The 13,324-nt window shown below is 41.8% G+C and overlaps 1 protein-coding gene across 2 annotated transcripts in view; it reads left to right on the forward strand.

Moving 5' to 3' along the window:
• Positions 1-12,221, forward strand: part of adamts10 (ADAM metallopeptidase with thrombospondin type 1 motif, 10) — a 45,460-nt gene extending 33,239 nt beyond the window's left edge. For both annotated transcript variants that reach the window (XM_069718080.1, XM_069718081.1), the window contains exons 18-26: positions 293-416; positions 4,224-4,304; positions 4,462-4,625; positions 4,796-4,922; positions 5,476-5,605; positions 6,039-6,243; positions 7,001-7,177; positions 7,977-8,142; positions 8,439-12,221. In XM_069718080.1, coding sequence (XP_069574181.1) covers positions 293-416; positions 4,224-4,304; positions 4,462-4,625; positions 4,796-4,922; positions 5,476-5,605; positions 6,039-6,243; positions 7,001-7,177; positions 7,977-8,142; positions 8,439-8,548 — 1,284 coding nt within the window. In that variant the 3' untranslated portion in view covers positions 8,549-12,221. The remainder of the gene's footprint in view (positions 1-292; positions 417-4,223; positions 4,305-4,461; positions 4,626-4,795; positions 4,923-5,475; positions 5,606-6,038; positions 6,244-7,000; positions 7,178-7,976; positions 8,143-8,438) is intronic.
• The last annotated feature ends 1,103 nt before the right edge of the window (positions 12,222-13,324 follow it).

Consider the following 13,324-nt stretch of genomic DNA (forward strand, 5'->3'; position numbering starts at 1 on the left):
GGTTTGGTTCACTGTTAAAGAGTTTGAGTAAAACCACCTGCTTCGCTCATCATGACATTTATTTATGTCGACAGCTATGAGTTTAGCAACCTAAGAGCATTATGTCTGCACAGGATCAGAAATCACATCTGGACTTACCATCTGATATTTCTGTGTTTTGAAAAAGTGGTCTGGAAGACATTAGGAGGTAATCCCTCAGCCCGGCCTCTGACACCTCTCGACTTACTAGCTGTGGCCTTTAACCCGTGCCCTTGAGTGACCCTGCAGCTCACTCGTTTCTCCCCTCTCGCAGCACGTAGGTTGCGACCGTATCCTCGGCTCGGACGTTCGTGAGGACCGCTGCCGGATCTGCGGGGGTGACGGGAGCAACTGTCTCTCTGTGGAAGGACTCTTCAACGACTCGCTGCCTGAAGGAGGTACAGAACTAAAATACTAAGAACCCCTTTTACTCTGATTTCACCATTTAGTTTTGTTAGCTGCTGCCACAGACTTCTCATATAGATGGAGATTTTGATCTGTCCTGACATCATTAGCGGCGGGGAAAAGGGGTTTAACTTTTTGATCTCCATAATGTAACAGTTTCCACCTTTCCAAGAACTGGATTAAGTTAACATGAGGCTTGAGAATTTACTCAACGTAATGTATCTGTTGTACCAAAAATGTGCACATTTGGATTCTGATACTCTGCAATGTGGGTGTGTGTACCTTGGACAGCAGCCTTGCAATGTGAGTTAGGATACCCCAGACTTCCAGAATACTTCATATTATTGTCTGTTCCCATGCAAACCCATGCTGTTACAGTTATTTATTTGATAAAGCCAACAAAACTCAACATAGCCACAGAATGATCCTTTATCTCGGCACCTGCTGCACTCTCTGATGAAAGCTTTGAGATAAATGATGTGTATACACACAGCAGGTGAGAGCTGATGCAGTCCAGACTTAAAGTTGGCATTGTAGATCTTAACAGTCACTTCTCTACATCAGGCAGTTCCATCATTACCATATGGGACAAATTGGAATTTATATTTTACAAAGTCAATCAATTCCTGGGTCGTCCTTTCACGTCATGATGGAAAGTCTTACAAGTTCGTTCATCAGTCCATCAATGTGGGCTTTGAATAGGTTGTCAGGAAGGTATACTCGTATATCATCTGCATACAAATGAAACAAATTTGTTTACTAATTGGATGACCAAGGGAAAGTGTGCAGATCTAGCAGTATTAAGACAGAGCAAAGGTTATAATCAGCTGCTAAGAGCCTAAAAATAAAGGTCAACACAAGATCCGCAGGTTACACAACTAACTAATCTACAAATGAACAAATTCAAGCCTGATCAGTTTCACATACAAACACACAGTAATGAGCCTGCCCAAGATCTTGAAGACAAAGAACTCCCCCTCAAAAAATCTCATAGGCATTTAAGGAAGGACACATTAATACACACATATACATATTATACACTGCATATACTTCCATATATTTATCCACTAGCCACCCAGGGACACGTGGCAGACAGATTTAGGTGAGGTCCGACCAGTGTGGCTTGAGGTCCTTCTGCTGTCGAATCTATTTTGGGTTACTTTCTCCCCACAACACCAGCTCCAGAGTCTCTCACCCAACTGTCAACACCCACTCACCCCCTCCCAGGATTCCTCAGGGGGGACACGCCCTGAGCAGGCAGCGGTGCTCTGAACCACAGTGACCAGGCTGGTCCGCCAACCCCCGCTGAGGTCTCAACTACCCTCAAAATATCTGACATTATTGTTGGCCTAAAAAAAAAATCCATTAGTAGGGCTGAAGTCGAGGTGCAGGTTTAGTCATGCATTTTGTGATGGTCTCCATAACCGATTGTGCGAATGGGTAAAGGGTTACTTCCAGTGATTATTGCTCGAGATGCAAGAAACAGATTTAGAAAATAAAACTGCAAGGTCAAGACTTCATGACTTTTATTTACTTATTAGAGTTAAGCTCAAAATAAAATGCTAGATCATACAGTTCCATAATGCAACCAGACGGTCTCATAGTTAGACTTTTTAATTCCAGTTTGTAACGCAGGCTTTTTGTTAAAATATGTCATCTCCAAGCCGAGACGCCATTGCCAGTGTTTCTCTCTCACATTTTAGAACTCTTCCTCTCGACCCACAGATCTATATTTACGGGCTTAGTAATACTCCTCATGACAGATAAGCCGATCTACATGCGTAAATATAGTGGAGTGCTCCCTAACTAAGCTGCTGTCCCATGTCCCAGCATGCATTGCAGTAGTTGGTCACAGCAACAGTGCATGCAAAAATAAATGATGTCACTTGTGTCTTTCATGTCTTCCCCATCACTTTGTCCACATCACTGCGAGGACACCCTGCTTTATGGTCAGAATTTTGATGTTTGCTGTTTCAGGGAAGCGCTTCCACAAGGCTTGGAAGTCTTAACGAGATCGGGCGCTGACAATACATCCGAGCTCACAGCCAGTTCAGCTTAAAGGCGTTTGATGGGGTTGAAATAAGATTTACAATTTTGAAGACGATAGTGTCCACATTCTTTTGGCCATATAGTGTAGAATTTCCCAAATGCTTTTTGGCCAATGAAAAGTTATACCAAGTTCACTTGAGTTCAAACTTTGTTCCATACTGAACCTGTCAAGGGTCCTAAAAGTCTAAACTCAGTCGGCTTGGTCACAACTGCAGCACAGCATGTTCTCGTCTCTAACCAAACTCCATCTCCAGGCACAGGACTGGAGGCTTATTCTGGTCACAGGCAGATTTATGATGAGCAGAATCACTCAGTCATGTCAACAGCAAGCTTTTGATTTCTCTAAACTCCTAAAGCCTTCAGCCAACACTTCTCCCTCTCTTCTCTGCTTCAGTGATTTAAAGGTTCCCTACGGAGTTTCTGACCTCTCGTAGCGCTACAGAGCCGTTTTGTTGGTCTCGTACACACTCACGTGCACAACACTTATCTGCAGGAGGCGGTAGCAGGCCAATAGATGCAGCAGTACATCAGCAAAGGGAGAAAAAAATAAGACTTCAAGCTTGTAAACATGACTATAAAGTGTCAGTTTTTCAAGAAATATCTGCTTTAGAAGTGTTTCATGAGGAAAGAAATGCCTTCATTGTATTTGTTAAACTTCAGAGAGAGACTCATTAAGTTTTTGTGAGTGACACTGAATGTAAAAATAACACAGAAAACTTCACAGGCCATCTTTAAATATGGTCTGTCTGCTACTGCTGAAGGCATCTGGCAAACATGAGTATAAGCTCATACAGCAAGTCACAAGAATACGCTCAAAACTTTTTATGTTTAACTCTGGTATTCTATTACCATAACTGAGTGACAACATTACCCATACAGGGCGTCTTTTATGAGCCTGGGATGAAGCCAAACTATTGAACGTGCACTGTAAAGTTTGACAAAATAACATTAATGTCTAATGGAGTTCCCTCCATCCCAGCAAACTGAAAGATTAGATTTCCTAGAGCCGCCGTGTTATTTAATTATTTCTCTACATAATTGCATTAATGTCCCTTCAAGCCTATTTCCAATCTGCCCATGTAGGCGGTGAGGGGTAACTGAAGTGTCAAGGGCCGGGGGTTTACAGCTCCTTTGCTCTCTGTTTACCACACAGGGTCCTGACTGTTAACAGAAGAGGCTCACCCTCACACTTTTGAGGTCTCTGTCTGTATCTGAGCTGAAACCTCAAACTCTGGCTGTCTCATCATCTACGCCTCCTTCTACAAACCCAGAGCAGGGTCAGTCCCACCTCTCAGGGCTCCACGAAGAGGTCACAATCCATGCATCACTGAGAGGAATTATTATATTCCTCCATTTTTTTCATTCTTTCTTCCTCTAGTGAGCTGAAGTTATTTACAGGACTACAGTGGCTGGCCTGCTGGCTGGACAGCAGAGCAGAGCGAGGCGGGGTGTACGTGAGATGAGCATAAAAAGAAAGGGGACAACAGTCCAAAACAGATGGAGCGAATGGAGGGGAAAAAGGACAGGAGAAGCCGGCTCTTGGCATCGTTCTTTTTCCCGAGCAAAGAGCTGAGCAGAGCAGCCGAGGACAGCTGCCCAAGAATGCAGCTGGAATCCGAAGCCTCTGCTTAGTCCATTGGCGTCCCACAGAGCTAAACACTGCTTATGCATCACTCCCCTGATCCCCAGTGAATAAACCTTCTTCACCTTCATTTTAATTTCTTGACTTTGTGTGGGTCTGTGTGTCTCAGGTTATGAAGAGGTGGTCAGAATTCCCAAAGGATCAGTGTTCATCCACATACAGGAACTCAACATCTCCCTCAATTACCTTGGTAAGACAATACTGAAGGTTATTTTAACAGAATCGCTTTTCAATCTAAATAGTTAAAGAAAATGCAATTTAGGAATCCACAATGCCACTACTACACTAACTTCGTTATATAATCTCTTACTTTTACTTTGTCCTCTTCCTCGTCTTCTGTGTCCCAGTGCTGAAGAGTAAAAGCGACCAGTACTTTATCAATGGGAAGCTGACCATTGACACGCCGCGCAGGTTCAATGTTGCCGGCACCACCTTCCACTACAGACGGCCCACTGACGGACCCGAAACTCTTGAAGCTCTGGGGCCAACAAATATTACCCTCATCGTCATGGTAAGAACAGAAACCACAGAGCTGGTCTTCCAAGAGAGCTGTTCGTTTGATTAGTACGTTTGATTCGTATTTGCCTAATAAACGGGAATGGGAGAATCAAGTCGAGCTCTAGAAAAGACAACAAAGTGAGAATGTGTGAATCTTAAATGGTTGATTGTATTTGTGTGTAGGTGCTGGTGAGAGAGGAGAACCCAGGGATCCACTATCGTTTCAACCCTCCGCTCAACAGGGAACCACTGAGCGGCTTCGCCTGGCACTACACCTCCTGGTCACGCTGCTCAGCTCTCTGTGCTGGAGGTACAAACACAACGCTAATAAACTGTCACCTTGGGCTTACATTCATACATTCACCACTACACGCTTATTCTTAAGTCTTAAGAATAAAATTTGCTCACGAGTTTCTGTGTTGGATGATACACCCTCCACAGTTTTTGTACAGGCGTGAAATGAGGTTAAACATGACCGTCTTAGACAGTGGTTCTCTCGAGTACACTAGTAAAATCTGGTCTTATAAAACACTGGGTGAAGGTGTTTTTGTGTGAATCATCTGCAGACGATGTGCATTGCCTGTTTTGAAGTCCCCGATTTTTTACCACCAGTGTGGGAATTCAGAGCAGTCTTCTTCTGTGGTGTCATGATTTCAGTGCTGTCACCGGTATTGAGGTCATGATGGGATCATGTGTTTATGGTTGAAGCCTTAAACCTCGAGGCCACCAGGGCTTCACGAGGAAGATACTATTACCCCGATACATCATCCCTACAAATGTGTCAGGTTCCATTTGTAAAAGGGGCACAGATCCGTCACTAATTGCCTCGTGTGTTTGTGCTGTGTTGTCTCACCTGTGGTCAGGTATGCAGATCCAGCAGGTGGTGTGTAAGAAGCAGACAGATCATTCAGTCGTCTACAACCACTTCTGTGACAAGAAGAACAAAACCAAAGAGAAGAGGAGATCCTGCAACACTGAGCCGTGCTCACCAACGTTAGTGGTCTCTTGTAGATAAGATGTGATGTATTTCTTCATGATTTTGATTTGAGATTGTGTCAGTGTTTTCATTTCCTAATTTATTATTTTATCCCAACATGTTCCATCTGTCTATACTGTCTACCTCCATTTCAGACAATTTTTCATTGTTACTTTTAGATCAAACTTTTGTATTTTTAAAGTAGGTCGATGTTTGATGACGTGCCGTTACACTGACATCATAATGACATTTGGATGGACATGATTTTGATGCATCAGTGTAGTGATTATTTAGGTTTCTTCTACAATCACACTATGGTAGTAATCACAATAGAAAAAATATTAGGGTTAATTTAATTGTTTTACTTTACAAATGCATGTGTGTGTATCTACATTATGTTATACAAATGAGGACATTAAAAACAAGCTCAGGTCTCTTCTCTGCTTGTAGCTGGTGGACAGGAGAGTGGTCGGAGTGCAGCCGCAGCTGTAACGGTGGCCTGCGAACTCGGGAGGTGTTATGTAAAAGGAGGCTCTCGGTGACAGAGGACAAGGTCCTGGACGACTCAGCCTGCACCACCCCTCACCCTCCGCTCACCGAGCCCTGCAGCAACCACAGCTGCCCCCCTGAATGGCTGGCCCTGGACTGGTCAGAGGTAGGCAGAGGTTTCCCATCATCCATGTGTTCTGCATGTACTCCTGTAATGTTTTTAGTCAACTTGAACCAATACTTGAGTTTTCCTTAAAATTCCTCTTGGATGAAGCAATAGTTTCTTTTCCAGTTGAACCTGAGAAACCCAAACATGTGCCAGCAGAAAGTAAGAGCAACCATGAAATACACAACAGAGGCACAGAGCCGACAACGCTGAACATATTGTTTCAGTCATGAATACATTGTTAGATTCGTCATGTGAGAATCTCCCATTTTAAATGTGACGCCTAGTTTTAGCAACCAGAGGAAGTTAAAGGCTGCCTGTCAGTGTAGCTCCAACACATCTTGTTGGCTGTTTCCTACCTGCAACAATTTGAAAAGGTCCTTTTCCGTGTTCGCTACTTTTTTCCTGGATCTAAACTTCTTTCTACCAGTTCTGGATGAATTGAAGCAAAATTAACTGGTGTCAGAAGTGCGTCAGTGTTCAACGTTTCTCTGACATCTTGTGTAATGTAGCAATGGCACACGCATCAGAGGAATTATGTCCAGCTGTTTTACAGGAACTCTGCAGGCTCAGGACTTTGTTTCTCATACAGCTGCTGCCCTCTGCTGAGGGGATTAAGAAGATTTTTTTGTTGCATGCTCGTGACCTCAGTGACCCCCTGCTGCAGCCTCCCGTCACCTCCATCTCCCCACCTTCCTGCTTCATGTTTTCCATTTTTTTTCCCTCCCTCTTTATTCATCTGGCACTCTATCTGCAGTGTACGCCCAGCTGTGGTCCTGGCTACAGGCACCGTGTGGTCTTGTGTAAGAGCGGGGAGAGCGGTGACACACTGCCAGAATCCAAGTGCCCCAAACAAGGCCGGCCCACCTCCAGGGTGCGCTGTAACCTGCAGCGCTGCCCTCCCCCTCAGTGGGTGACGGGTCCCTGGGGAGAGGTAAACCAATAAACACTTTCATTCTTAGCCCTGTTTATTTTAGGAAACACTCCATAAATCTCTTTGTTCAAATCCTAACAATACAAGTCTATATTTATTTGACTCTGTATATTCACATTATTATTATTATTATTATTATTATTGTGCTGCTCCACTATCTGGCTACTTGGAAAAAAAGTCTCTGCCACAGCAGCTGTTTGTTTCAGAATAGATATAAACAAGAATAGCCTCCATGACTGACCGGCCAAAGGAATGTTGTAAAGAAACCCAGACTTCACTGATGGATAATCTGAGTCACAATAGAGGCTACTAGCCATAAAAAGCTTCCATGGGCTGTACCAGTGATGTCCCTTAAAAAAAATTATCTTTTTATTTCATTAGAGGGGAAGGTCATTTATTTACAGGACATCTAGAGCTCCAAGAATCCTGGTGAGACTCCAGGAAACTGCTTCCAGCTGAAAAAGATTCACATAACACATAAAACCCCCCATAAAACTAACAAGTGTCGTTTTTGTAGAGATTAAAGAAACGAGACATAACGTATTAATCCTTATTGTCACCTCTCACCCAATGTCAGCGGTGATTGACTCCAGCCCCATGCAGCACTGTATTGCTCCTCTTACTGCTAAGCTAAGCTAACTGGCAGCTAACTGCCTTATCTGTCATATTTAATGGACAGGTATTACTGTGGCAAGACAGTGGACAAGTGTATTTCCTGAAATGTCCTTATTCTTTCTTCGTGTTGTTGTTACTTCCTGATTAATTGTATCTGCGTGTTAAATGTGTTTTTGTGCTTCAGTGTTCTGCCAAGTGTGGTCTGGGTCAGGAGATGCGTTCGGTGCAGTGTCTCACCCACACCGGCCAGCTGTCCAACGAGTGTATGGAACATCAGCGGCCTGCAGCCATGCAGCAGTGCAAGAGCAAATGTGACCTCAGTCTGCCAGTCAGTACAGACAACCCTGAAGGTCAGAGGTCAAAGTTCACTCCTTCTAGTCTCTCATTGTCTTGCAATCTCATGTTTCATACAAAGATTGAGTGGAGATAGATAGATCGCATTGATAGCATCCAATATTAATAAAATTAAGTACTGGAAAATAAAAATAAAAGATAAGAGACAAAATATACCAAAAGACTCACTTTTGAGTAAAAGCTGTCAGGATAACCGGTGAAGATGCACAGACAAGTCTTTGATATATGATTGCTTTGATTTAAAAGAAGCATTGATGAAGCTGTAACTCCCATTTCTTTGTCCACCTTGCAGAGTGCAAAGATGTGAACACTGTGGCCTACTGCCCCCTGGTGCTCAGGTTCAAGTTCTGCAGCCGGCCATATTTCAGACAAATGTGCTGCAAGACCTGCCAGGGACACTGACAGCACGAAACTCACAGCATCCATCATTGGGTCTTGTACACTCACACAGTAAGCCTGAAACCCTCCCACTGAGCCTCATAACAGCAGCCCTCTCACTGTCTCTGCCACAGGAGTGTGGGATCTACCTGGGACACTGTCATACAGACGCCTGGTCCTGTAACTGGTCAGAGGGAGCTTTTTTCTCCACCCAGAATCCAGATCAGAAGCCCCTCTGGACCGAGCTGGGCTAAAGCTGCCCGAGCTGAGTTTATACATTCCACTGGAGGGAGGGCTGCTGAAACCTGGAGGGGCAGAGAGAGGGAGAAACTAACCTTCCTCCATCATCTTTCAGGATGAATCCTCTCTCTCTGTCTCTCTAATCTTTCCCTTTCTCGTAACATTTTGGTGCTACTATATTTCACTTTGGCCACCGGACTGGTCGCAGTACTGCGAGTTCCACTTGTATTTGCTTGAGTGGCTTAAAAGTTTACCCTGATCTCTTAAACCTGTATGTTAACAGGTGATATTTTAGTTATGAATTTGCAAAAAAAAAAATCCACTTTGTAAAGAAACTGATTTTTCAGATATCTTTGCCCACAAAAAGGAATATCTTATATTATGAAATGAAAGGTTTGTGTCTATGTTATCTGATAGTTGTTACTTGACCACGTTGTTTTATGTTATTGCTTTGTTCTGTATTAACGTATTCATCGAGTCCTCGCTGTCATTCAGCTGAAGTATGAGCAGAGTTTGATTTTGCACAAAGAGTCAGCAGTCAGAGGACTCGTGTGTTTTATGTTTGTTTGCGTGTGATTTGACTTGATGTCTCTTCAGAAGCTATAAACGTCTCACTACAGTCAACCTGCCACAGTCTTGCCATGTTGGTTAGTTTGCTTCAATGTTCTCACCTCTGCGGTAAAACAGGGCTTCATGCCGAATGGAGACACTGCCTCAGTAATGTGAGCAAAGCCAATGCGCACTCACCAGGACATTTTACACGATGCTATTTTGTGCTGTGGCTGCAGACTGTTGCAGCTTGTGCATAAAGTTTTCAAAAAGGAACTTAGTGTCACTACCTGAAAATCCCTCAGTGCAGACTCGCTGTTAATGTTTTTGTGTTTTTTTTTCCAACCACATGTTCAACAGTGCAAGTAACTCATACTGTGAGTGGAAATTCAGAGCACAGTGAGCCACAGTGAGTGAGCTCTGCCAGCAGGAACGGGCCCAGTGAGGATGAGTGAAGCCCTCTGACCACACTGCTTTCATTTTATAGCAGGAGTGCTAATCCCAGGATGGATTTACACACACATAAAATGTCTGCTTTCTTTGTGGCAAAGATCTGATGTGTTAATGGATTCATTCAGGCTGCTGTGAGAAGATATAAGCCTTTAAGTTTCTAAATTAGAGCTTATTTATCCCAGTGTGATAATATTAAACCTGCAATAAGATTTTTTTTTTTTTTAACAATGACATATCATCACCTTTTTAGGTTAATAGGACAAACATCCAGCAGTCACGGAGCAGCATTATCACTCATGTGAAGTTGTGATTCTGACCTCCTGACGAATGTAAGTTCACTCAGTTTTTAGTTTCCACCAACTCCTGAGTGAAATTCTGAGCTTTGACCAGTTAATCCCTAACTGTGTCTGCCTGCTGTTTGGTCCTGAGCAGGTGTACAATGGCTTTTGGTGATTTTTTTTTTTTTTTTTTTTTAAACAGTGCCCTTCTGCAGCTCAAAACTACTTTATGAAACCAGTGAAAGTGAAACAAAAACGGTAAAGTTTCAGCCGGACAGCTAAACACATACTTACTATAGAGCTCTCTGCAGCCGAGAGAAGCTGCAGATTCAGGTGATAATTCTCTGTAGGTTCATCACTACAATCGACTCCTTTGATATATGGTTATCATAGAAGTATAGATGGTAGCTTCACCACACTCACTGTGTCACTGTTTCCCTCCTACTATACAGGAAACAGATCACCTGACTCAAATGTGTGTTGCACTGATCTCATTGAGCAGTTTTGGTCACACATTTTTAATGATGCAGTTTTAGCTGTTTCTCCATCCTGCAGATGCAAAATTTTGAAATGCTGCCTAAGAGGCCCAGAGATCAGTCATCAGGTCTGATGGCGTCACTGTGACGTCCACTGTGCTCTGAAGTCTGCTGACACTGAAAGCAGTGTAAAACTACGTCACATAATTTCATTGTAAAAAGAGGAAGCTCTTTCCGGGGAATGAGCTGCAATGTTCCTTTTTTTTTTTCTGGTGGTGCTTCGGTTTAGAATGGTGCTATTAGTTCACTGTTGTTGTCTGTGTTTCTCAGTTATCAGTTTAACAATTGTTAAAATCTTTTATTATTTAGAAAAACATTTGAGCCTTTTGTGATGATACCAATCTGCAGAGCTGGTCTGAGGCGTACGAGTGCAGCTGCCTGGGACCTCTCACCCACCACGGGCCCTCTTTGGGCTCCTCTGTTCATCTTTTCATGATTTAATTTGCACTCCCCGACTTAGAGAAAGTGGCAAATAGATCTTCACAAATCCCAAAATTCTGCTCCCGACATACATTTTAAGACTATGTCAAATCCTGTAACAATTTTCAAAATGAAACTCTAAAAATAATCAGAATTTCCAAGCTTTCTGAAATATTTGGGCATTATAAAAAAAAATAATGCATTTAAACAGCATTAAACAAACATTTTGGTTTGGAACATACAATTTATTCAGAAATAACTTTTGAACGCGCTTAACCAAATTTGAGGTTACCAAATTGTGCATAAGTTTTCAAAAATGACATAGTCTGGTAATCATTCACATGGAGCACAGAAATACTAAGTATATTTATAGTTATTAAATTCAGTTATATGTCATCAGAGTGTACAGATAATGTAGCTCTTCAAATTATCAGGATGTAATAGGTCAAAACACATGTGAAACATTTTCAATCTTATAAACTGAACAGGTGAACATGTTGCTTTGCCTAAAATGTCTTTAATCTCAAACATGGAAGAAATTTCAAAGGTTATTTCCCGGAGATCCTGATTCAGGCCCATTTACACCTGGTACTGACATGTGTCCTCATTATCTCAACTCTGCACTGTGATTGGATCTCAATATGCAAATCAGTTTGGTGTCACAGATGTAATTAATTTATAAATCACTTTGCAAGAGGAGACTTGAGAGCTACTGCTGCTACCTGTGGCCTTTGTTGGGCTTTGTTGACTTAGCAGGGAGAGGCAGGGTTAGCAGGAGGAGGTGGGGTTAGCGGGACGATATCAATTTACTGACAGGATTTTTCTCCTCAGAATATGTTCCCACTGTACAGATAATATTTACATCTGCTGAGATCTGATCACAGTTTAAGTCTGTGTTCATTTACAGTTTGCATTAATGTGCATTTTGCCTTATCTAAAAGACATCTGAACACCAGGTGTAAATCAGGTATCAGTGTCTCAAAGACATTTTCTTTTCCCTGTATATCTATCTGGGCCGATAATTAGGTTTCACGTTGAGTAGTGAACCTGTTTCATCTGAGTAAAAAGGAGGGATAGTACTTTATTTTGTTTTTCATACGCTAATTATAACATGACTTGTACTGTATATTGTTCAATACTATTGGAAATTAATCCATTTGTCCCCCATGTACATCTTTTTAAAAGGAAATATTAAATTGATTAAACATGGTGCATTGTTGATATTAGAAAATGGGATTTGGTCATTTAAACTTTCCTTCCTTAAAATTCTTCATTCATATTTGTAACAGTACTACACATGAATGAACAAATATAACAGTTCAACCTCCAAACAGAGCTTTAGTTCATCAATGATGGTCATCTATTTCTGGATCTGGCTGCTTTCATGGAAAACATGAAGCAAGAACTTTTTCATTTGGTCTGAGTGAGACAAATTTCAGTCGTCAGTGCGATCAAAGTAGGACGAAGTTCTGAGAAAGGGTCAGAGGACTGAGTGTTCAAATGTAAAAACATTTAACATGTTATTTTAAAATGAAGATATGGTGGTGAAATGTGGGAAGAGAGAGCAAGAATGTTGTTTTTGTTTGTTCTAACGAGTATCAGTTTGGTTTCAGGTCAGTTCAATAATCAATTGTTTTCTGGGAGGTTTTCAAGTCACGTGTAACCAAGGATTAGAAAAACTACAGCAGTAATAATAATGATAGAATAATTAAGGACAAATCATTATTAGTGTGATCAGCTGAAATTAATTGTTTAATTCCCTTCTAGTAGCTTCATGTTGAAAGATGTTTGATACAATTCAGTTTAATGTCCGAAGGTTAACACACGTCAAAACAACAACAAAAAAAGAATCAGAAAAGTGATAATCTAAAAGAACTCAACATGTTCAAATTTAGTCTTCCAAGTAATTGTAAGACTGTTTTGACCTTTTGCTACTGTTTCAGTTTGGCGACTCCTGGTGGCTGCATCAGAAAAGACATTTAGATCTGAAACCCCATGAGTCAGAAAGTGATATATCTTGTCAATGTTATGGGTAGATCACTAAACGGAGCCCGAGGATGCATTTCTTGCTGGAAAGTGAATCAAACAACTGAAAAGAGACCAAATGAGAGGCAAAACAATCAAAAACAGATGTAAAATCATGACCACAAAAAAACACTAGACAGCAAAAAGATGACTAATATCGATGCAAAACCACACAAATCAACCAAGTTAAAAATACAAAGTTGCAAAACAGCTAAAAACATTCATGATACATCATACCTCAGAAAGATGCAGAGTACTGCAAAATAAGATGCAAACTGATGCATAAAACCACAGAGACA

This window comes from Brachyistius frenatus, unplaced genomic scaffold (genome assembly GCF_029030835.1).
Source record: "Brachyistius frenatus isolate BFR_SWC_R1_liver_20210118 unplaced genomic scaffold, ASM2903083v1 Contig_186, whole genome shotgun sequence".
NCBI classification, from domain to species: Eukaryota; Metazoa; Chordata; class Actinopteri; family Embiotocidae; genus Brachyistius; species Brachyistius frenatus.